This window comes from Takifugu flavidus, chromosome 20, assembly GCF_003711565.1.
Source record: "Takifugu flavidus isolate HTHZ2018 chromosome 20, ASM371156v2, whole genome shotgun sequence".
In the NCBI taxonomy this organism is placed as follows: Eukaryota; Metazoa; Chordata; class Actinopteri; order Tetraodontiformes; family Tetraodontidae; genus Takifugu; species Takifugu flavidus.
Genome location: NC_079539.1, coordinates 10,514,556 through 10,539,899, shown reverse-complemented (window position 1 = coordinate 10,539,899; position 25,344 = coordinate 10,514,556). Strand labels below are relative to the sequence as shown.

Here is a 25,344-nt window from a genome sequence, read left to right as displayed (position 1 = left end):
GGCTCTGAAGGTGAGTAGAAGGATTTTGTACTGGATCCGGAAAGTGATGGGAAGCCAGTGGAGTTGTTGTAGGATGGGGGAGATGTGATGGGAAGATGGGGTTTTGGTGATGATGCGGGCTGCTGAATTATGGACCAGTTGTAGCTTGTGGAGAGATTTTTGAGGGAGACCGAAGAGGAGGGAGTTGCAGTAATCTAAACGTGAGGTGACAAGACTATGGACAAGGATGGAGGTGGTGTTGGGGGAGAGGGAGGGACGACGATTTGGCTGCTGCTATCCTGTTTGATTTCTTACTTTAATAAACACTGGGCGATTTTGAGGAAAAGAACAATCTTCTGGTACTATATTGCATCTTTTGGACACAAACACGCAGACAGGTACCTTCTAAGAGGAAAAGCACCCCACATCCCTTACACCCCCCCATGACGAGGCTCTGGAGGGGAGGCTGCAAAAATCCTGTCTTCAGAACGCTCGAGTTGCCACTGGCAAAGACAAAACTATCTGGCGCTGGTGAGCCAGTGTTGGCTGCTCTAAAAGGCTGCCAATGAGCCTGATCAGCCACTGATGTGAAAGTTGCCAGCAAGAACCAGAAAATGGAATTAATGTATGGGGAAATGTGATGAGGAAGCTGAAACATTTATTTAAGGAGATAACTTGGACAGATAAGAGTTAAATGAACATACAGGTTGATGATTTGAATTGATTCAGTGTCTCCTGGAGTTGTTTTAGTTTTCTGTTTTGTTGTTTTTGCTGTCATTTTTCAGTTTCATTTTGTTATTTTTTCTTTTCTTGACTTATGATTAACTGGATTTGAATAATTTGATAAAAATAATTAAAACAGGGCAGAAATCAGATCAAAGTTCATACTCCTCATTCAAACATGAATCCTTTTATGGAAAGCAGAAATCTTGCACTTTTGCTTTGTTACATGGCTGTTTTTGTGGTTTTGTCAATTTAACATGTTCAAAAATGAAGAAATAAAATCAATGATTAAAATATGTCATTGATATGTCATCAAATACTTCTAGATCCACCACATAGTTCCTTTTTTAAGCTCACCTTTTTTGAGTTAAACGACTTTTTTTTTTTTTTAATCAAATTACAATATCGCGATTTGTTTATACTGACAATATAAATTGTTTGGTAGGTTATGTGGCCGGAGCCCAAATCAGTGTGAAATACTGGTCCGCAATGTCGTTTTTCTAACCTTTTTCTGTGTGTTTTATGATTGTGATATTCACCAGTAGAGGCTCAGTTGTCAGTTTAAGGTTATTGTACAAATTTACTGTCTCGTCACGAGAGCCTGTCGTGGGCATCGTGAAGCCTTCTGGGCTCTGCTGTCTTTAGAAGGCGTCCGGCCCGTCGCTACACCAGCGTGGTCCTGGTAGAGTAATACAAGTCCCAGAGTTCCGTGCGACAGGGAACGTGATCTGCGCGTGTTGACGGACCATGGCGCCGTTCTGTGGATGACAACAACTTAACATCCGAGCGACACTTCCGTCTGAGAGCGTTTCAGCTGTGATCTTCCCCCGAGCAGCCAGGATGGGCTCCCGAATCAAGTAAGAGTCCACCTGTGTTGCTGACGCTGCTGTGTTCCGTGTGTCATGCTGAGGAAGCGCATCACCATCGCAGGCCCTGAACTTGTTGCTACGCAGGCTAAAACCGCTAGATTATAGTGAGAAACATCATGGTCTGATTTCATGCTCCTGTCGCCTCAACCTAAAGCTGCTGCAGCTAGCTGTGGCCTTTACATTTGCTTTACACTCTGATATCTTACGGGGAGCTAAGGAAAATGGCCAGAAGCTCGAACAAATAATGCTCACATCTGTGTCACTGCGATACTTAACATGACATGCTGTGTTGGAACGCGTCTAGCAATAAATGGACTAAAGTGGAGGCTGGTTAGTAAAAGAGAAAGTTATAGTTTACATTTTCATGTGTCAATAGCTTAAGAAGCAATTGCAGAAATCGGATGGTAAAAAGGAAAATTGAAGACAAATGAAATGTTCCTGACAGCCTGTGATACAGGACATAGTTTGCAGCTGGGTTTGCATCTATGGCCAGGATAGTGAGCAGGAGAGAACAGGACTTGATGCCACTCAGTACTGGATAAATAGCGTTTGATCAGCGTCATTACTGACTTTTGCAGGCGACCTGTCAGGGCTCCAGACCCCAGAGACGGCATGAGGGCCCTCACTGGATCGCTGTGCTATTTACTTCAGGGAACCTAAACACACTTTAGCTGCCTGCCTTTTTGTATAACTTCCAAGTGACAGTTCCTGTTTCAGATTATCTTCCAAGTTATATTTGAATGATTACAAGTCTCTATTCATTGCATTCTTGAAGAGACCTCAGTTGTGTTATTACATGTCTTTCATGCTCTAAAATGCTTCATGCCAGGTGCTGTTACTGATGCTTTCTACAATAGAATTAATGGTAACAGTAGCTTGATCAACAATTGTTCCCCAGATATTGTTTTGCCATTTTGGTCGTTCCACACAAGACACAAGATTTTCCCATTAACATGGTTACATGTTAACAGTCACTCAGGGATGGTCTTACTCAAGGTACTTTGATAGTGCTCTGAAAATGTCCTGGCACCTCTCCTGCTACCGGCCCATTACGCCCTGTCACACTGGTGGTACAAGCATGATGGTGACCATACGGTTGTCTGGAGGAGCTTTAAACAGCAATAAAAGGACAGAAAGAGTAGTTTTTGTTCCACAGACTGATTTACGGTTGTTCTACATAAGTGTTAAATCTGCCGGGGAAAAAAATCACTCGTAGCTTCTTCAGAAAACCATGCCGAGGAAGTCTGGAATTCAATACAACTACGACGACTAAAATGTTTCGTTTCAAGTCCAGCTTCCTCCTTTTTTTATGGTCTACTGCCACTCCCAGTTTCTCACACTGGTCACTTGCATTCAACAAAGCTTTGTAAGATTTAGTCAAGTTGGACGGTGGACGCTCCACTGGGTTTTGTAAGGATATCCACACCCCAGGAGCAGGAATTACATCTAAGATTTTTGAAAGAACCCCTGAATTGTGGATGGCTTGTATTTTATCCGTCTCATTTAGTTTCTGCACTGACATACTTATTTGCTAGTGACAATGTAGCTAGCTAATTATTCAGGTTTCCAAAAACATTATTGTTTGTCACATAGTGACAGGGGGAGAACATAAATGCCAGAGAGATGTAAGAATAACACATCTAAACTAATGATATGTTTTTGTTTTTAAAAAAAATAAACCCACAAACAAACCAAAATAGACACGTCTGATTGGTTAAAATCTGTTTTTTGTCTTTGTAGTGTTTTTTTTTTGGCTGTGTCAATGTGTGATGGACAATATACTGCACATGTTACAGAAAAGTATTTAAATTATATTAAAGTTATTTTATTACAATAAGTTGTTTGGATTTGTCATGGACTCTTATGGAGGCTGTTTACTAGACATTCAAGACTTTAACCTTTAACCTCAGCTCAGTCAGTTTGGTGACAAAATTTATCAAACATTGGCAACAAAGTTTAATACTTATTTGGATACACAGTAAGCAATGTTTGTTTACAGTAAATAAACAAATCAACATTTAAATAGACATACTGCTCCTTCACGTGAAAACATCTTGTGTTATTGAACCTCACTAATAGGTGGTTGGCCCCGAAAATAATTTAGGGTCTAGTTTGTTTTACATGCATATATATGTCAGGGATGTCCCTGATCTGATCACATGATTTTAAAATAGATCTAAATGGGTGGAAAAGATCCAGATGTCTGATGTATCAAATATGTTGCTTTGTGTCATCCAAACGTCGGTATTGTAAATGTAGTCTAATTTGCGGAAAGGTGGGATTGGGTGCATAGAAATACACCGTTGAAGAGTCCTACTCATGTCATTAAGGCTCAGTGGGGCATACTTAATGTCAACGGGGAGGCAACAATGAATCTGGTAGTGGATATTTGTTTGAGTGTGTATCGTTCAGGCAACCGGAGTGGCGGTGAGCTGAGCTATGAGCTGATGGCTGGTAGGCTAGGAAAGCGCATATTAAGAGCTGGGAAGAGCCAATCAATTTTATTTACTAAGGAAATATTTTATATCTGCATATAATATTTTATACCTGCAGACATGCAGGTGTCTGCAAGCTTATCATTTCAATACATGTGATTAGTACAACAATCACTAAAACCACCACATCTATTCAAGTAAGAAATTTAATGAATCCAGCTCCCCAGATCCCTAGAAAAATCACCAAAGTTAAATGAGTTTCATGAATGTGGCAAAGTTCTTTAATTCCCTGGGCTGTATCGTGAACCATAGACATTATATTCGATTTAGCATTAGAAATAGAGGAACAGCACTCCTATTACCTTACAAGTCACCCCCCGGGCTGCAAGGAGATCTAAGGCCATATGTTTCTCTAATGTTACAGTCTTTACCGCCTGCAGTTCGTTATTTATAGCCAGCATAGCATGAATTGAAGCATTAAGATGTTTCTCCAGGACCTTAAAAAGGGCTGTTATCTCGGTATGGGACACATAGACACCATAAGATGGAATCATCACACCAGCTTTTCATTGAAACTGAGAGGTTTCCCTCTTTAGTCTTCTTTGGGGCCCATACAGCCATGCTAACTCTGCTGTCTGTGCTTCTCTTATCAAAATATTAACAAAGCAAATGATAATTGATTAGCAGTTACATATGGATACATTTTTCTGGTCCTCTCTCTTCCTGTCACCATCTATAATACCCACTGGAAATCTAAAATGCTGCCATATATAAGACACACCCGTGGCAGAGGCATCTTTGATGTTATTTTTCCCTTCAGACGTTGTGGAGAACCTGTTCTGTTTTTTGGTTTTCCCCATGGTACGATACAACTCAGACCCTGGATGATACATCTCTCCATGTTCGATACCGAGGGGGTCTCCTCCCACCCCAGCTTCATTGGGCAAGACACACCTGCAGAGGATTCTTAGTATGAATAGTAATCTGTAACAAAGAAATGGTACCATTTGAGATACCAACATGTCTGTGTTGGTATCTCAGACATGTATCTCAAATGTAGACTTTTCTAGAAGTGTCATGAAAGAGTTGTTATCAACTACCGGTACAATCCGATTTATATTGATACAGGAGCAGTGTGTAGAATCACTGCCAGCAGTGTAAAACTTCTGAATCTGTAGAGAGGGCTCATTGCCAGGTTTAGCTGCCTCTGGAGTCTGTTTTTGTCACCTTTAAATTCTTCTTACTGTATGACCTTATATTTTAATCCAGCTACCATATGTACATGTACATTTACCATATGTGACTCACTGAGTGTCTGTAATTTTCTGAATGGAGACTGTGATGACGTTGATGGTGCACAGAAGAGGAAGAGGAAACTGGGACAGTTGACCAATGCTTCCATGTGTCTTTCAGGGAGTGCCCACAGTCTACATTTGAGGTGTATATGGAGGTAGCCCATCTAGGCCCACACAATCCTGGTAAGTGTCAGGAGGTCTTGACTGCAGCATTGTCAAGTTGTCAATTAATGATGTGGGGATTTCGGGAGCATAACATTCTCAGTCTTGGCCTATAGTCCACCACACATTTCTGTAATACTACATATTTTAATTATTAAATACTTGAAAACACACAAACATTATTCAGCGTTGTTGAGGTATTAGTGCTAATGCCACATGTCTTTTTTTTTAGCAGGGCCACAGGTGCGGCGACAGTTTCCTGAAGACTACACAGACCAGGTTTGTGTGAGGATGAGGACTGACTCTTGTTAAAGCATTTCACAGGAAACTTAACAAAGTTCCTTCTCAAATTAGACCACTAAAAATGTAGCACATCAAAAGAAAATACCAAAAAGAGTAAATATAGATGGACAATTGATTCAGGCCAGCATTTAAAAAAAAAAAAAAAAAAAAAGCTAAACCAGTGAACTATCCTTCTCTATAGCTGTAATCTCAAACATCGAACATACAAAATGACCCGTTATGATGCAACACATCCAAATATTTCAGAGCGGAAGGACCGCTGTAGGTCCAACTCTCAGTATGACTTTGTCATCTCACACGACTTGGCTTCATTCTTATGGCATATTATTGGGACACTGATACACCTCCATATAATAGCAACAACGGCATCAGTGGCAGCAACAACAGCAGAAACAACAGCAGCAGGAGCAACAACAGAAACAACAGCAGCAGCAGAAACAACAGCGGTAGAAACAAAAGTAGTAGCAACAACAGATAGTTGTAAATTCCTCTAACTTTGATCATCTTTGTCCTACAGGAAACTCTTCTGACTGTACCCAGGTTCTGTTTCCCATTCAGCATTGACAGGTCTGTCTGCCTGCCGGCCTGTCTGTCTGCCTGTCTGCCTGCCTGCCTGTCACTGTCTTTCTCACCCACCTGTGTTTTTCCAGTCTAGCAGTACAGCAGGTGGGACAGAATTTCACCTTCGTGCTGACCGACATTGAGAGCAAACAAAGGTTTGGGTTCTGTCGCCTCTCCTCGGCTGCCCGCACCTGTTACTGCTTTCTCAGGTGAGACCAACTGTCCATCACATGGTTGGGGGAGACAGAGGGGGGATCCTTTAGTCTCCTCATATGGGGGAGGTTACAGGGTTAAGCAGCAGACATAATATAGCCAGTTGTTCACATGATTCTCCAAAGAAAAGTAGTCAAGTATGTAAAAAGAGATTTAAAAAATGGAATAGGCTAGGGGGAATAGACTGGGAGGAATAGACTGGGAGGAATTGACTGGGAGGAATAGACTGGGAGGAATTGACTTGGGGGGTGGAAATGAATACAGGATTTAAAAAATATCTGAACTAAAAAGTGTCTACACAGTTTGAAGAATAGATAAATTGAATGTTTTTTTAAATTGAATGGAGCGTCCATATATCAAAGCAACTGAGACCTTGGTGGTGGTAGCTCTGGTCTTTGTGCTGCGTCGTGGGGGCTGCTAACCAAACACTCTTATGCTGTCTTGCAGCTACCTGCCGTGGTTTGAGGTGTTTTACAAGCTGCTTAATATCATGGCCGACTATACCATCAGAGGACAGGTGAGTCCTGGACAGCATGGACAGCACACTCATGTCCCTCTGAGGGTGGTGAGCCTGGTGGTACTGTTAAAGGGACATTAAAGTTTCTTTTTCAGCCTGTGTAGATTTGTTTGTGACTTCAGCCTGAGGTAAACGCTAATGCTAAAAAGACCCTGACTGTAATTCAGAATGTGACAAGGACTGTGTTTGTGAAATGGGCCTGTGCTCTTCTGCCTGCCGCAGACCAGACAGTGGCAAGAACTCCTGCTGTCATTACATACACTTCCTGTCCCCGAGCCCGGAGTCCCTGTGCACCTCGGAGTGGTGAGTCTTTTACGTCAGATTTGGCTAATTCACAAAGAAACTGCAACCCACACAAAAGTCATGTCCTGAAGGTCACTTAAGGTGGAGGTGATAGCACACACTGTGTGTAAGGCTCTCTGGTGGGCCATCATGTTAGTGCTGATAGGAAATCCAGAGGATCTCCACCTGTGGCTGGATGAGTGGTTGGATGGTTCTCCGAGGCATAACTGTTCTGTTGTTTATGAGTCAACATATTTCACTGTCACATTTAATTAACAATTAAAAGAGGAGTTGTATAAAATGGCATGTGCACTGAGCTCTGTAGAGCTGTTGCCATTCATCAGTTGGGATGAGCTGCAGAGATTCTCACAACACGAACACAATATTTTCTCTTTCCTACTGAAGTTTCAGTGAAGGCCATTTGTCACTCCTGTTCTGAGTCCTTTCCCAGTTAAACCTCCACCTTTTTTTACCTTCAGCATTACTTCTTTACCGCGCCAGACTTGCTGGAATTGCCAAGTATCCCTGAAAATGTAAGTATCATTTATTCTCTTGCATCAAAGCTTAAATGCTCTCCAAGACATCATTGGCTGTTTGTCTGATTCGTTAGTAAATGTTGGCTGTGGCTTCCTGTTAGTATGTTAAAATATGTTCTTCTCCAATGAGTTGGACCGCTTACAGAAGCTCTATGCATGAACACCAGTGGCAGGCTGGAGGTTCTTTAGCTGCTGCTTGTCTGGGTCAGGCTCTGGTTTTATGTGAAGCTCCCACAGATGATCTTGTCTGACTGATCGATTGATACAGATGATACAATGATTTTAATATCTAACATCCATTTCATAAGCTTATTAAGGACATTGCAGAATACCAGTAGCAACGTTTTGGTCATACCAATAACAGGTGTGAGGACAGTCAATAGAGCTGATCCTAATTACACCTAAACATGTCAGGCTGGTGTTTTGGTTGTTTGATTCCAAATCTGTCTGGAGTGTCAAAGCCACCCCCCACCCCCCTTTAATGCTGCTTCTGGGCACTGTGGAATGCCTCCAGGTCCCGGATGACATGAATCTGATCGTCAGGGTGTATCATTCAGGAACCAAAGAATAGATCTGAGGTCACATCCTGCATTGTTTATCGCTGTATTATTCAATCATTTCATTTGGGAAAGTGTGGTTCAGTCTGATCCCTTTGAGCAGTATTGGTTAATTTTTCACAGTCATGCTTCATTCAGATATTTGAGTACTCTCACAATAACCTTTTCCCTCTCGTGCTTCAACCTTGCAGAGGAATTTAACAGAGTACTTTGTGGCTGTAGATGTCAATAACATGCTGCACCTGTATGCCAGTATGCTATATGAGCGTCGGATCCTCATCTGCTGCAGTAAACTTAGCACTGTAAGTACACTCACCATCATGCTCTATTGTTTCATTGAATGTTGCTGAACACAAATACAATCCTAAATTTAAATGAAATCTTTCTGTCTTTATTTATAATAATGTATATGCACACTCTCTGCAGCTCACAGCTTGTGTCCATGGAGCTGCAGCCTTGCTTTGTCCCATGTTCTGGCAGCATGTATACATTCCTGTCCTGCCTCAGCATCTCTTGGATTACTGCTGGTGAGTATTTCTTCCACTTTATCCCAACCTGCTATGCTATTTATCTATATGAAAGCAGGTGCAGCTGCAGGAGGGGGACTGGGACTGCTCTGGTGCTGCCGCAAACATGGACAGATGCTGAGGGTTGTCTGAAGACTAGTAACTGGGCTGAAGGAGGGGAGGGGGAGAGAGGGAGAGGCTGAAGAATGGATGTGGTGGGAGAAGAAAGGAAGCTGGTGTGAAGACAGGATGGGACAGTGGGAGAGACTTCGAATGTCCTCCATGCTGCCAGTTTTAGTGCTAAAGTTGATCTTATTTCCTTCAGAATAATTTAAGTCAGTTAAATTGCTCACGGATGCTGTAGTGATTCGCAGTGTTGTGCAGCAGAACGCTGATGGTCTGGACTTTGAGGGCCACTAGAGTTATCCTGTCTATTTTTGTGTCCCTACTTTAAAACTTGAATCTACCGTAATAAGAGGAAAAGAAAACTTTGTAACTGATGATGTTGTAGCAAGAAGGCTTGTACAGCTGATCCAGGGAGGGTGTTGTGATGGAGAAATGTCAAAATGACGTTCCAAACCTTTCTTCCAGTGCTCCCATGCCATATCTGATCGGAGTTCATTCCAGTCTGATGGAGGTATGAGGGGTGATTAGTTCAAACTTGACTGTGAAGCTCACAAATGGGTAACATTTGCTGCCTTTCTTGATTGTAGAAAGTTCAAAGGTTATCTTTGGACGATGTGGTGGTCCTAAATGTGGACACAAACACCCTGGAAACCCCCTACAATGACCTCCAAAGTCTGCCCAGTGACGTGGTGAGTAATAGTTTATTAATATTACTGTCCACTTATGTTATTTTTCATTATTACTGAACACAACCGTAATACCTCCAGAGCTCTTTGAAACTTAATTTGCTGAAAATTGTTTTTTTTAAATATAAAAGGCACCACAATGAAGTGTATTTATCTGCAGATATTACAGACAAATAGTAGAGAGTGATTAAATAAAGCTCAACCTTTGGATGAATATCAGTGCTTGTTGATGCTTGTAGCTGTTGTCAGCTGTGACCTGTCAGCAACTGTCCTGCAGCTTATATCCTTGAAAAGTCGTCTAAAGAAGGTGTCAACGACCCCAGGAGACGGGGTCGCTCGAGCCTTTCTGAAGAGTCAGGCGGCTCTGTTCGGCAGCTACAGAAATGCGCTGCAGATTGCAGCGGTCAGTATGTTCTACATCTGCGTATGATGGCAAACGCTAGCTTACAACCACAGCTGAGAACGCGTGTGTGTGATCTGCAGGGAGAGCCTATAACATTTAATGAGGACATCTTTGTGAACCATCGCTCCAGTTCCATGAAACTGTTCCTCCATAACGCCATCCAGCTGCAGCTCTTCAAACAGGTTTACTCTCACACGCGCACACACACACACACGCACACACACACACAGGGATGCCACAACATGTGTCCCAAAAAGGTCAGTGATGAGTTGAGGGTGATGGGGCCACCTTCCTCTTTCCAGTAAATGAGCTGCAGCCCTGCTGCTGTGGGGCTCTCACACATCCTCACTAATCAATGTCTTTTCTAACCACCTTATTTAGTTTTTGACCAGCAGTCTTGTTGTCATCTTGATATCCTGCTGGAGTGGTTTTTGTTCTTTACAGACAAAGAAAACTAGCAACAGAGCAAAAACATCAACTGATCTGACCAAATTAGTGACAAAACAGTAGCTTCCTGTCTCTCCCTTCTCTTTAAACAACAGCTGTTATATGTTGTCAGTGTCACCAGTCCCTGTTCACTTCTGTCCTGTTGTGGCTCCTGGACTCGTCCGTATGATTACTGTCTGTGTCTTCAGTTTATCGATGGCCGCTTAAAGCTGCTGAACTCAGGAGAAGGCTTCAATGATGCGTTTGAGGAGGAGATCAACATGAGTGAGTATGCAGGTCAGTGTTGCCTTTCATTTCCTATCTGTGAATTGGATTTGTCTTGGATAACGAGCAGAGTATAAATCGAAGGCCCTTATTGTTAAGTGAAGCATTTAAAGATCAAATCTGGTCTTCCTCTTGATGTCCAATGTCTCCACAACGTCCAAAAAAACAAATCTGTGGACACTACATGTACTTGAAGCTGATTTTGAACTTTTGCAGGTTGAAGACAGAAACCTTTAATTTCTCAGACATATTTTTGAATAGTGATTTAAAAATATAATTTGAATACAATATATTAATATAATTAGAGGCTTAAATTGCTGTCCTGAAACTAAAATGATCTATCACACATCACGCCATCTACGAGTGATCAGAAGGAGTGCAGATACAAGAGGAGAGGGAGCATGTCTCAGTGGCCTACAGTGTTTTGAGCAGCACTTTCCCTATTCTACCCCACAGGCAGCGACAAGACCTACCACCAGTGGCTGTTCACCATGAAGGTAAGTTCTCTTCAACTTGATTGAATTATGCTGTCTTATTTCATTACTTTGTTTCCTCTGGGCAGGACAACCAGATACCATGACGTTATTGTGTTCTTACCCTACACGTGGAAATATTATTATGGTCCAGATAATCAGTGTGATTGAGAGTTTACACAGCACGGTCTCACCACTAGCAGCACAGTTGCAGAACAGAATCATTGTAATTACAGGGAAGAAGCTTTGTTAATTAGTTGTGTACATTTTCTTCAGCTGTGACGTATTTCAATAGAAGCTACAGTTGTTTTTCTTTCATTTGTTAAATAAACCCCCTGTTTGTTTTAAGTATTGAAGGTGGTGATTGCAGGTGCAGCTAATTTGTGTGTGAACGTTCTGACAGAAAGGTGGTGGTGCCATCTTCAACACTGTAAAGACCAAGGCCAACCCAGCCATGAAGACTGTGTACAAGTTTGTAAGCACCTATATGCTTTTTGTTGGCTTTATTTGCCTTTTAGCTGAAACCAGAGGTTTATACTACACTACTCTGATTTAATCAGAGTCAACCACAATTTCTCTTTAGGTCTGCAAGGTTGACAAAAATAATTTCTATTTGTTGATGCCAGAATATTTTCTTCAAAGTCAGAGGTTACATAAACTCAGGTGCCTTTGAGGAGGCCAGATGTTGATGTCAGGGTGTTGGAAGCTTTTAAAGGTGAACTGAGGTACATTAAGTGTATTTTAAGGCACAACTCAAACTCACTCCTCCCCTGCGTGAAACTAAAGGGAAATCAAAATAAATCAACCATGATCGTATATCTGCCAATATTGACCTACTGCAGTTACCTTCTGGTGGAGGGAAAGATTTCTAGTGCATGCACTTGTGGGCCAGCGGTTCTTAATAAGGTGCACCTGAAGGCAGTATCCTGACACAGTGGTGGAGAGCGTGTGAAGGGGCTTGGGGTGGAACAGTTATTTTGCTGGCCTGGTTGTTGATCCTGGAAAGGTTTGTTTTGTTTTCTGCTGAGAAACTTGTGCCAGGATTCAATGATGGACCTGTAAAAATATGGTTGCTGACATTGAGCTTCCTCAGCAGGTGGAGGCGCTGTTTAGACATGCCCAAAGGACAAGCACCACCTCTGTCCCCAGATATTTAAAGGCCTCGAATTACTCCAGCAGCTGACGCTGGACACTGAGGGGCTGGAACAGGGCTGTTGGGGTTTTTCCTCTGGCCCCACAGTACAGCTCCTTAGTTTTGAGATATTAGGGGCAGAAATTTTCCCTTTAATGGATGAACGGGGCTGTTGACCATCTTCTGGTAGAGAAACAGAGCATGTATGTCTGTGGGATGGGCCACCAGCGTTGCTGTCTGCATACTTCAGGGGGGCTCATGTACAAAGATATCAGTATAAATGTCAGTATAAATGCCCCCCCCCCCCGGCCATCAGATAAACCAGCCATGAGTCCCAAAGACAAGAAGTGGAACTTTGCTGATTGATTTTTTTTTTTTTTAATGACTGAACCTCAAAGAAGTTGAGGCACAATAAATATTCTGTTTGGCACATTGCCCCCCCTCTGGTGGTCATGATAAACAAAAGAGGAGTTGAGAGTTTGACCCCCCCACCAACATGGTTTGAGTCCCTTAGACACAGAGACAGTTGGGGGGCTCGTTATGGCCTCTTTAGTGTAGCAGCAAGACAACAAGTCACCAACTTTAGCCAGTAACCAGTAATGATGGTGAATCCAGGCTCATATTGGGGGCACACATGCTCAACACCTGTCAGGGGGATTCGTTTTAGGACAGGTCAATGGATCAGTGATCAAGAAGCCCCCCCCCCGCAGCCTGTTGCCCACAATGTGGGTCAGAATGAATGAATCCTGGGTTGATCCAGGCCACCTCCCAACTATGTTGGTTAGTTGTGTTGGTGGATCCCAGCTGATGTGAACATTGACCCAATGAAAATGTTCCATCCATCTGGCTCCGTATCGATGGCTTGGCCAGCTCTAGCTGAAATGAGCTCGTGTCTGGGAAGCCCAGTGTGCTCAGCACCTGTACGGGCAACGGTAGGACCTGGCTCCTGGCCGTGGCCCCAGCTCCACAGTAACATGTGCAGGACAGTCCTTGGGCCCCTAAAGCAGCTGGTGAGCCAGTGCTGCTCTTTCTCTGCTCACTGCTCCATTAGGAACATCTCCTAATAGCACCAGTCCAAAGATGACTTGGATCGTTTGGAAAGCCATGAAATACCTGAATGAAAGTGCATCCTTCTCTGGCCTGGGTCTCATGCTCTGCCATGAGACCCAGGCCAGAGAAGGATGCACTGTTTGATTGGATGAGAGCTAATGACTGCACCTAATGAGAGCAAAACGAGAACTAAAGACTGAATAGTTGCTGAGTGAAACCACAGTGGCTTGGACCAAGGAGGAGGTTTCTCCAAAGAAACTCAGTGAGAAACTCAGTCTTTGACTTTAACAAGGGAAGGAAAACTGGATGAGAGACAATATCTCATTTTTCTGGCATTAAACAAATAGAAATAATTTTGGTGAGGGGGAAAATGTCTTCCACAGTGAGTGTAAACCTGTGGTTCACCTGTATGTTTGTGTTATAGGCCAAAGACCATGCAAAGATGCGCATCAGAGAAGTCAAAAGCCGACTTAAGCAAAAGGTATGTAGCTGTATGCATCTAAAAAACTGTTTTCTGTCTTTTTTGTAAATGACTAACATGCTGATGTATGAATTTGAATGTGTGGATGATTATAAACGGCTGCATGCTGAACTTTTATTTGCTGGGACATTTCTTCAGATATGTTATCTTACATTCTTTTTTTCTCTTGTTTTTTGGTGCTGACTCTATTGAAATGGCAATTCTTCCAAATGGCTACATTTAAGTGTGAACACTTAACATTGAATTGAGAACTCTAGCAAGATTTGGACATTTACAAGTATGGAGTTAAATTCATGTCAAGGGTGGTTTCATGTTAGGTGGGCAGATGGAGGGAGTACTTCAATGTGGGCCAACTATTAAAATGCACTGAAAAAAAATCAAGGCTTAGTTCTCTTTGAGTTGCCACCTGACTGAGACTGAGCACCTGAAGGATCCTAGGCGCTATGTTGTCTGGGTCTTGATGCTCTTGGTAGGGTCTCCCAAGGCAAACAGTTCTTAGGTGACAGGTCAGACTGAGTCTGGTTCCAAAGCCCCAAAAAAAGGTTGCCTGGACTGACGTCACAGATTCCTCCATCCTGGACCCAGGCTTGGGGTTAGGGCTCGCAGCTGAGCGCCTAATGACCGCATCTTTGCCCATGGGACCCAGCCGGGCACAGCCCAAACAGGCGACATGGGCCAACCTTCCACTAGGTTCAGCCTGTAGGAGGCTTCAGAAGGGCCTGGTGCCATGTGATTTAGGTGGGGGCCCTGATGACCCATTCCTCTGGTAGTGACTCTGTCCATGAGGATATAATAGGTCAATTGGCTGGGGGGGGGAGCCTGACCGAGTGCAGGAGTTGGACCGGTACGGCCTAGAGGTATTCTGACTCACCGTTCTGCAGTATAGGCTCTTGAATCCTTGACAGGGTTTGGTCCGTCCTCTGCTCTGGAGTTTCCCACAGTGAGAGGCAGCAAGCTTGCTTATAGCCTCCATTGTCAATGCCGCAGTTTGGAGCTGTGGAGGCAAGGTCTCTGGTGCGAGTCGTGGTGGAAAAATAAGGGGGAAATGTCCTGGAAGTAGTTTGTGTTCCGAGTTTGCCATCTGCCATAAAATGTTAAGTTTGTTTTATTGCATACAAATCTGTCTGTTCTGTGTTTGGCGTCTACCAAAAAACAGGAAAAGAGAACAAAAATTAGTTAGTGCCTACGCAGAAGCAATAGGGTTCAGATCAGCTTTTGGGTTTAGGTGGGACGGGGACAGGTGAGGGGGACATATCCAGTAGTAGATGGCTGAACGAAAACATTTTGTTCTCTGCCAGAGAAAAGCAGTTACTTTTTTCTACCTTGGTTTATGAACAGGGACTAAAATTAATCATTTTTATTTGGAAAATATATTTTTGTAATTTTCAAAATCAGTTTAATTTTGTATATATGTTCATCTCTGCCTATGTTCCTTCTCGGTAGGAGCCAGAAGAAAATGGCTACTCCACAGGAGGGTCAGCTGTTATCCATAATGATGGCCGAGCCAGCTTGGACTCTTCCACCAGTGAAGAGAGGGCAGAGGGGTCTCTGCAGAGCCTGGACAACCACAGACCAGTCACAGTGCACTTTGGACAGGTTGGCAGATGCGTCCAGTGGACGGGGGGGTGCCAATCAGAATGCTCCCATTAATAATTCCATCGGATGCTGTGTTAAATATTTAATTTAGTGTTCAAAGGGTTCATTGGTTCAAACATGGTGCCTCAAAAGGTTTAATGCACGTGCACACATTAACATACCCTCACCGGCCGCTGTGTCAGGTCCACCTGTTCAACTGTTACCACAGGTATCTAATCGGCTGATCAGATGGCCACAGCTCAATGCATTCAGGCTTGTAGATGTGGTCAAAACAACCTGCTGAAGGTCAAACCTGCATCAAAAGGGAGAAAGGGGGATTAAAGTCACTTTGAAGGTGGCTGGTTGTTGGTACCAGACGGGCTGGTCTGAGCATTTCAGAACCTGCTGATCTAATGGGATTTTAACCCACAACCATCTCCAGAGATTACAGTGAATGGTCCAAAATGAGAAGATATCAGTGAGCAGCAGTTGTGTGGTTGAAGATGCCTTGTTGATGTGAGAGGCGACTGGTTCAGTTGCTAGAAAGTGCAATAGTAACTCAAGTCACCACTGGTTCCAACCAAGGAATGAAGAGCACCAACAGGTGGGTCCTTGAAGAAGATGGGCAACAGCAACAGGACCCCTCCCCCCCCCCCCCGTCAGCTTAGAACAGGAAAATGAGGCTACACTTCACACAGACTTTCCAAAACTGGACAATAGAAGATCAGAACGCTCCCAGTGTGGTGAGTCGGGATTTCAGCTACAACATTCAGATGGTCGGTTCAGGCTGCTGCTGCTGGTGTAATGCTATGTGTAATGGGATTCTTGGCACTCTTTGGGCCCCTCAGTACCAGCTGAGCATGGTTTAAATGGTGCAGCCTCCCTGAGTGTTGCTGCTGACCATGTCCTCTAGGACCACAGTGGACCATCTTCTGATGGCTACTTCCAGCAGGAGGATGCACCCTGTCACACAGCTCAGATCATCTTTAACTGGATTCTGGACCAGGACAACAGCTGACTGTCCTCCACAGTCAGCTGACTAGCCCACAGTTACCGGATTTCAGTCCAACAGATCACCGTTGGGATGTGGTGGAGAACAGGAGATTCTACTCATAAATGTGCAGCAGCTGTGTGATGCTCTCATGTCAATATGGAGCAGAAGCTTTGAGGAATGCTTCCAACACCTGGTTGAAGGGAGAACACCAAGATTTAAGGCAGTTCTGAAAGGAAAAGGGGCTCCAACCTTTGACTAGCATGGTGGACCTGATAGTTCCTGCTGAGTATATGTACATACAACATTTTCAGGCCTAAAGTGAAAACAGATTTTTCAGATTTATTAAAGCTGAAAAAATCAAAACTTAAAATAGCTGACTGACCTGAGTTTTCAGACCCTTTACCCTCAGCTGTCTGTACCTGAAAATGATTTTAGGGTGTGATATTAACTGACCTATACTTTTACATCATGCAATTGTTTGAGTGTACATATTGGTCTTTATTCCCTTTCTTCTTTCATCTTCTTCCTTATAGTTAATATTTTCTCTCTTCTGTCCAGGCACGGCCACCGTTAGTGTTGAGGAGACCAGGCAGCAATTTGACTTTAGAAAGCAGCATTGACCAGTAAGCCAGCCTCCTCTGCACACAATATGAATGTATACACACACACACACACACACACACACACACACACACACACACACACACACACCACAAACACTGGCCACTCATCAGGGGTAGAGTTTAACCTTTTCTTACTTTATCAAGCAACTACACTGAGTGATTTAAAAAAAAAAAAAAAAAAAATTAATGACAAACCTTCTATGGCACAATGGTGACCATGTTTATGATGTGTGAGTCATTTAGCACAAAGGAAATGCTTTTAAAGACTTCAAAGGGCACCTAAACTGTCCTATATTCATTATTTAGGATCAGTTGCATTCAAGGCCGTAGTTCATTGATCCAACGAGCCAAGATATTAAAAAAATATTAAAATTTGATTGTCAAACTGTAATATATTATTGTGATAGCTTTCCTGTTTAGTCCAACATGTTAAAAGGTTGGTAGCATTAACCCACAGTCCAGTTGGTCAGTCCTCATTTTGTTATGCAGCCTAATGCTGAAATTAAACTGAAAACAACATTAAACAACGTAGTCTCTCATCCGTTTATATGTAAGACGTAAGCGCAGGTTTGGGCGACCTGCAGCCCCTCTGATGGCGCCAGCAGGGCAGTTGCCGGGTCTATACCATTGATGTTTCGCCCCATTACTCCTGGAACTTCTCAGGGCGGTGAAACAACGGTAGGGGTGTCTCCCTTCCCCCGGTTTCATAAGTAGCCCGAATTGAGGAAGCTTACCTTGTACACAAGTCTTCCACAAGCCTGTCCACCTAATGGTCCTTTCGTCCACTGTGGCCCAGGTTGGCCAACTTCCTTGCTGCTGGCTGAGCACTCAGATCTTATGCTACTCGTCCTCCGTCCTGCAACATCCAAGTCTTTCCACTTCTTATGGTGTGGCTTTCAACCAAAGCTTGGTACCTGTTCCCCACCTCGGGCCTGTTCTCCCTGACGGCCGTGTCAATAATTTGTTGATGGCCTGGTTGAGTGAATTTTCAGCCTTTCACTTGTGTCCTGGGAAGACTGGGGCCCTGGTGTTTTACTGTTGGATCATTTGTGCCTCAGTGCTGGCATAGGTCTCACCTTCCCCCGTCTGTAGCCCAGGTTGCACAACGTCCAGGGCAGCAGAAGTCTATCACCTATGTTGGGAAAGCTCCAAAGTAGGCCCAGCCAGGATCTGTCCTCAGTGCTGTGGATGTTTTGATCTTGCATATCAGGCGCTAGGAGAGGGGGAATTGATAGCAACAGATCTTGACATTGCTTGAAAGATGACTTTTGTAGATCCTCTCAAGACTGGGGAGCACAACTAAAGTGTGCCCACAGTGTACCTGCGACATGTAAAACCAACTGTTTAAGCAATGCTAACATTAGTATAGTTTATGTTTCTGACAAGCAGCAACTAGCCAACTCATTGGCTGTGTTCAAGAAACAACAATGTAAATTTCTAAATATACTTGTTTGTTAAAAGTGAGCTCACTGTGAATAGAATAAGCAGCATAGAAGGCTAAAATTCACAAATCTGTATCTAGTTTCCAACAACTGTGGCAGAGCCAAGGCGGCTCTCCCTCCCATTGCTGGTCAGTGCCATAAATGGCATCCATTTGATTAAACTGCTTCTAGTCCTTTCTTTCAAAAAATTTGAGTCATTTCTGTTCATCCCACTCTGTTCCTTGATGGTGCGGTAATCATCTTTAGTTTTTTCCTCAAGCTTCTCTCGTCTGCCACACAGCAGACCTCTCGGATAGGGGTTGAACCAGGGTATCGCCTTGCTTGTAGCCTTTATTTTTTATTTTGTAAAATTAAGAAATACACACCATTGGCATTTTAAAGTTGGTGTGTTTGTGTGTTGTGAAACGCATTGCTCTCCTGACTTGTCAGTGATGTGAATCCCCTGGCCGAGCAGAGCATAAATAGACCTTCATTAGTATTAACACAGTAGCAGCCGCTAGCATGCTGGGACCTCTGGTCAAGTAGATACTATTTTACCTGGGACACCTAGTGGAAAAGCCTACAAACCTCCACAAACCACATTAACTCACGTTGACTAGGTACTGGAGAAAAGCATCATAGGAGATAGCTGGTCATTGATCTCATCATCACTGAGGAGATAACCCTTCCCTAGAGCAGTTCCTCGGAATTGTTTGGTTTTATGGGAATCTTTTTTTCTTCTGACTGTCATCAGGTTCCACAAGAGCTTCAACGCCATTGGGCAGATCTTATATCCCCTATAGGTCAAACCATCCAGACCTGGTGCTGAGGCAGATCTTGTCTTGTCCACCTTGTCTTCTTGTCATGGTCCTCCCTGAGCTTCTTCATCTCTGGATCTGCTCAGCCCACTACAAGTTTGCAAGCCTGACTGCATGTTGGCTTCTTCATGACACTTGATCCGTGTTTTCCCCTGGAAAAGGTGTTCTTCCTCCTGGCTACCTGCTCGACCAGGCTCTGTTTCCTGCTTTTCCCACATGGTGACGCATTGTATGGTTGCATCTGGATGGTTCCTCTGTCTTCCCTCGTTTACTCAGGATTTGTTTCTCATTAGTAATTGCATTAGTAATTCCATTTGACACCATCTTGTCCGTACTGTTTGGTCTATTGTCCACCTTGCCTCTTGGGGAACCAGGTGTCAGTCCGCCACATTGCAGATGGCCTGTGGAGTGGGTAACTAGCCCAGCCGCATCCCAGCTCTCTCCTGCCGTCAGCCAGCCTTGACTGCCCTCTAGTCTTTCCTTGATGGCAACGTCCTCGGCACAGTAGTCAGAATTACACTACAAAATTAGACATTTTTTCATAGCAAAAGAAAACCTTTTTAACAATAGTAGTTGTTAGCTGGGAGCAGCCTTGGCCACACTCAGCAATCGGAGTGACCTTTTTTCCAGACTGTCCAGTTTGTTTAAACAGCTCTGGACCAGTCCATCAGCTATTTCTGTCTCTGGGCTCTGGAGGAGGTTCTTCTGAGCACAGGGTTTGGTCTTTTCTCTGATATCAGGAGCTGTGAGGTCTCTTCTAGTCAGCTGAATTGACCACAGATGGCCTCTGATCAGGGTGGAGAAACATTTCAGAGGTGATTCTGAAGACTACTAGATCCAAAGAGTCCGAGGGTCTGAAATTGTACACCATTTCAATATTTCATTTTTTCTTTTGTTATGAAGCTTCAAAAATTCCAGAAATCTGTTCTTCTTCTGACATTTCACAATATCCAGATTAGTATCAGGCTGCAGAACAAAATCTGAAAACCTTTCTGACTGCACTGTTCATGTAGTGCTCTGCATGCTGCATGTAATGTATGTTTGTGTGACAGGTTTCTAAAGCTGGCTGAACCTGTCCAGACTAATAAGCTGTGTTGAATGATTTCCTCTCCCTGCTAATAACTGACCTGTTTGTCTTGTCTTCACTGTAGCTCTATACGTCCTACACGTCACTACACAATCTTTCTTTCCGAGGATTCTTCTGGAGATGAACTACAGTCTGATGATGACTCTGTCACTGGCTTCACTGACCACTCTTTCTTCTCAGCCTCTTTTGATTGGTCACCTCTGTACGCATCTCTTTCATTAGTTATGTGTAAAAAATATCTGGTATTTTGATTTTTTTTAAAAAAATCAGTGTATAACATGTATAAAATGCTGCAGCTTCAACTATAACCACCTCTGATTTCTAGTTTTGCACTTTTATACTTATTTTTAAACTAAACATATTCTTAATTCGTATCTTGCAAGTTTCTTCATTTGTCCATACCTGAATTATTAAACAATATGTTCCTATAAGATGATTCAACAACTGACTTTTGACCATCTGGGGTTTATCCTCCTCCTCCTCCTCCTATGATGGTCACCTGCTCTGTGACTACTAGGACAGGCTCCCACCACAGATACAGATATTGGATGGATGGATGAAAAGATGGACGGATGATGGATGGATTTGACGATGGATGGACGAATGGATGGATGGATGGAGGGACGGATTCTACATTGGTCAAAGAGCAGTTGTGGTCACAGTTGTAGTGAAAGATGAAAGTAGAGAAACTGTGATTGGATCTATCCAGTTGATTTAAAATGTGAGCATATTCAACTGATGCTAATGTTCTCCGATCAGCTTTTCCTCTGCCTCAAATAGTTCAAAAGCACAAGAGAGTCTTTACTTCATGGGTAACTGATCAGTACATGATCTAGGACTTACTTCATGCCTGGTTCATACCTGCCAGATGCTGACTGAAGTATTTCACACCAGTGTAGTGTAGTGATGAAAGATTAGCAGGAGTGTGGTGACAGCTTGGATACAGGATTTTGACTGTTGATTACAACAACCTGAATCCTATTAAACTGTCCCCACAGACCGCAGCCATACCATTCCCTGAAAGAGGTTGACCTGTTGCATGGAGACGAGCCTGCATTTGGGGTAGAAATTCACACTGCTCCTCCCAGCCCAGTCAGTGAAAGGTTCTCCAATGTCACCCTCCTGGGTGGTATTTTCAGCTGCCAGGATGAGCCTGACAATCAACCGCTGACCTTGACTAAAAGCCTTGAAGACCTGAGGACCCCCAAAGACTCAGAGGAGCCTCAAGTGAAGCTCATCTGCCAGGTGAGAGGTGTAAATATTGTGTTCCAGTAGTTGGAGTAAAGGTTGTCACACACTCTGCAAGAACAGAAAGTTTTCTTCTTATTAGATTGCGTTAGGGCACACTTTATAAGCAAGTGCACGAGGAAAGTGGTAGTGTTGGATAGTGCTGGTTATAATCATGTAGAGGTAACTTTTAGTTATTCTACTGTCAGAGCTGCAATCTTTGGAAGGAGCACAGCTAATGCAGCCTGCACATTATGATTACAGTAAAATTAACAGGCTCTTACTGGTACGCATGACCTCTGACAGCTGTGTCTGTCTCAGTAGTCATGGCAACAGAGCTTCCACATAAACACCATCCACTGTGCTCCAGTCTAGCCTCCCAGTTTGTCATCAGGAGGATCCTGTAAGACCCTGCACTGTCATCCTCACTTTGGTTGTGCTCCAACTAAACAGGCTTGAAAGCCATGGTCATACAGTATATGTGCACGCTAGTATTGGTGCTTTGAAGCTGTAGCTCATTCAGATGAATGATTGTATTTGGAGCAGTGTTGATTCAACCACACCTGCACAATCAAAGAAGAAATGAGGAAGGAGCCAGACTTGAAATACTCTTAAATCCTCGTAAAACTCCTAAAACTCGTGGTGAAGCGGCACAGTCATGGTGAAGTGGTAGCAGGGAAAGGCAGGGACGAGGCGTTATTATTATTATTATTATTATTATTATTATTATTATTATGGTCTTTTATTATTAATATTATTATGATTATTATTGTTGTTGTTGTTATTGTTGTTGTTAAAGCTAATAATAAGCATTATATGAACACTGAAGGTCACCTCACAAGAATAATGAACACAGTGAAACCCCAAACCAATAACGAGATATATTCAAAACACAAAACAGAGCAGTTGTGAAGGAGGTAATAGATAAAGTCAAGTCCTGTGGGTGGGCAGTGTTTTTATGACCTAGTCTATTTAAATGAGCTGGGAGCCCTAGGGTATGGAGGAGAGCCAGGGTATGAGCTGGGAGCCAGGGTATGAAGGAGAGCAAGGGTATGAGCTGGAAGCCAGGGTATGAAGGAGAGCAAGGGTATGAGCTGGATGCCAGGGTATGAAGGAGAGCAAGGGTATGAGCTGGATGCCAGGGTATGAAGGAGAGCAAGGGTATGAGCTGGATGCCAGGGTATGAAGGAGAAAGAGGGTATGGAGGAGAGCCAGGGTATGAAGGAGAGCATGCTTGTAGTGGGAGAACAGTTCATCAGGAGAGGAGCAGTAGTTGATGAAAGAGGGTGTTGGAATCCCAGTGTGGTGAGGTGAACCTACTAATATTAAATATATTGTAAGTGTAAGATTGATATGAAATAAAATGAGCATTTGGTCAGAGTTACATGATGACAGAAGGCCGCCCCTCCCCCAAGAGAACAGTTCCCAAGAGCAGAGGTTGTAACTATGGAAATGATTCAATCAAGAATAAATGATTCTTCTCTTTGCAGCAGATGGATCTGAGCATCAGTGAACATTCTCAAACACTTCCTGGACTCAAGCTTCCCAGCCAGTACAACAGACTGTGGGGTTCAGGGCAGGAACGTGACAAAGCTCCACTTGTAGATCTACCTGTGCTGACAGAAAAGCCATGTCCAAGCCCTGAAAGCTCCAGAGCTGTCTCTGATCCATTGGATCCCACCACCCAGGGAAACATCACCATTCCACGGCCCCATGGGAGAAAGACACCGGAGCTGGGGAGTATCATTGCACTTCCTGTTTCTCAGGCCCACTCGAAACCATCAGGATCCGCTGGAGGATCAACGTCAGGGGGACAAGAGTTCCGGCAAGCCCTGAGCAAACGTACAGATGAAGACCGAGTCAAGTCGGACACGTCCTGTGATGACGGGCTAGACGTGATCAGCCTTCTAGACCCTCTCAACAGCTCAACTCACAGTAGTTCCACTTCAGTGAGTGATGGACCACATCTAGATTTGTTGTCATCTACCCACAAACCCACACCACCATGTGGGCCCTCCCCACAGGGTTTACCCCCTTTTTCACTGCAACCACAAATCATGTTAAACCCTTTTGCTCACGGCTCCTCCAAATTGTATTTCTTGCCATCTCCAAGTGCAAATCCCTTCAGTGGAGGCGTTGGGCCTCGCCAGGGTCCTTACTTACACACCCAACTTCATCCTCCGTCCTTCTCAGTTCTGCCAGGTCTCTACAAACAGCATCCAGCCAGCATTTCAGCTCTGCCCCACAGCGGACAGGTCCAAGCCGCCAGCAGCCTGTCTCCCTCCCCCCACAGCAGTCACTCTCTATCCAGCCTGGCAGAGCCCAGGTCTCTGCACCCAAAGCCAGTCTGTGCTGAAGACAATCAGTCCAATCAGGATCCATTCGGGGATCTGCTAACATTGGGCCAGTCAACTAATACCCCAAAAAAGGTGGTGAACCTCCAGAGAAGGTGGGAAACCTTTGATTAAACCCTGTCATTCCCCAAATAAACAGAAAGACTCTTCCCACTAAAGTCTCATAAATCTGAGTCTCACACACACATACACACACATGCAAACACTCACACATTCACATTAACACATGCAAACACACACATTCACATTAACACATGCAAACATTCACACATGCAAACCCTCACACCCACTTCTGGATATATCAAGTTCTGGGAGACACTAAATGGGGTAAAAACATCAGCATTGCCTGTTTATTAAATGGTTCTAGATGTATTTTACCTGTTTATGGAGAAAATCAAATGTGAATTATTTTTCAATCGTTTCCATCAGAACTTTTGGACAAGCGTCCTTCAGGAAATTCCTCATGTTTTTATTCAACTCAATTCATCTTTATTTATATCTATTACATACAAGACTGTCTGCAGAGTCGGACTCTAGAGCCAAATAAGCAACTGTGGCAGGAAGAACTGCCTTTAACAGGGAGAAACCCCGAGCAGGAGCAGCTTGCCCTATGGGGAGCCTGCTCTGATGGACTGAGGGGTAAAGGAGGAGAGAGCAGGAGGGAGGACAGAAGGAGCCCAAGTGGTGTTGGTTGACACACAGAATGATGATTCAACGCAGATGAACGGATGAGTTTTACTTTACTGCTCGCTTGACATGAATGTATGACTGTTCTGTGTTGCTGTATCAGTATTTGGACAACAGCCACCTGTATTATGGTAGTTGCTGTGTTTGCCTTTTGCTCACTTTCAGAGTTGTCTTGCTTGTGAGCAGAACAGTCCTGAAACTATAGATACACAATATTTATCCAATAAGTCCAATAAATGATGAGACATTGAGACTATCCTCTTCATTTTTATTTATTATTGCTAATGAAAATAAGTGGGAGAAGCTTTCATCTCTTCAACAAGCCTGCACCTTCCACTGCTGTAGGTGGCGTAAGAACCAAAGAGGAAGCGTCCATGACTGCATCATGGCCCTCAAAAAGCCCCCCCCCATATTCAGCCATTCTTTGGGGGGTACTGGAGGTTCTAGAAAAAGGTTCAGGATTGCTCAGTAGGAGCAGCTGGACAGTGTTTGGGGAGCAGCCTGATCCACTCTGAAGCGTGACTGCGTGCGCAGCGAGCAGGCGAGGAGCTGATGTCT

The 25,344-nt window shown here is 43.7% G+C and overlaps 1 protein-coding gene across 7 annotated transcripts; it reads left to right on the top strand.

The window, feature by feature from the left end:
* The first annotated feature begins 1,375 nt into the window (after nt 1–1,375).
* Nucleotides 1,376–25,037, top strand: dennd1a (DENN/MADD domain containing 1A). Of its 7 annotated transcripts, none has more exons than XR_008947630.1 (23): nt 1,376–1,559; nt 5,420–5,484; nt 5,696–5,742; nt 6,284–6,333; nt 6,417–6,536; nt 6,988–7,057; nt 7,280–7,360; nt 7,819–7,872; nt 8,624–8,734; nt 8,859–8,959; nt 9,530–9,575; nt 9,652–9,753; nt 10,028–10,153; nt 10,234–10,335; nt 10,789–10,876; nt 11,321–11,361; nt 11,741–11,812; nt 13,944–14,000; nt 15,444–15,596; nt 17,128–17,192; nt 20,583–20,720; nt 21,036–21,239; nt 21,517–21,656. XR_008947630.1 is itself a non-coding variant. In XM_057018632.1 (23 exons), exons 1-23 carry the CDS (start codon nt 1,543–1,545, stop codon nt 24,211–24,213), a joined length of 2,928 nt encoding a protein of 975 aa, XP_056874612.1. In that variant the 5' UTR covers nt 1,376–1,542; the 3' UTR covers nt 24,214–25,037. The 7 variants fall into 7 exon arrangements, 5 of the variants coding, with proteins under 5 accessions (XP_056874612.1, XP_056874616.1, XP_056874611.1 ...); XM_057018632.1 differs by lacking the exon at nt 21,036–21,239 and adding an exon at nt 23,239–25,037 and having other exon boundaries at nt 21,517–21,763; XM_057018631.1 differs by lacking the exon at nt 21,036–21,239 and adding an exon at nt 23,236–25,037 and having other exon boundaries at nt 1,377–1,559; nt 21,517–21,763.
* Nucleotides 25,038–25,344: the final 307 nt, after the last annotated feature.

Coding starts and splice junctions, on each gene's coding strand:
- dennd1a (XM_057018631.1), top strand. Junction 14,001..15,443: donor AAAGCCGACTTAAGCAAAAG/GTATGTAGCTGT, acceptor CCTTCTCGGTAG/GAGCCAGAAGAAAATGGCTA. Junction 15,597..17,127: donor TCACAGTGCACTTTGGACAG/GTTGGCAGATGC, acceptor TCTTCTGTCCAG/GCACGGCCACCGTTAGTGTT.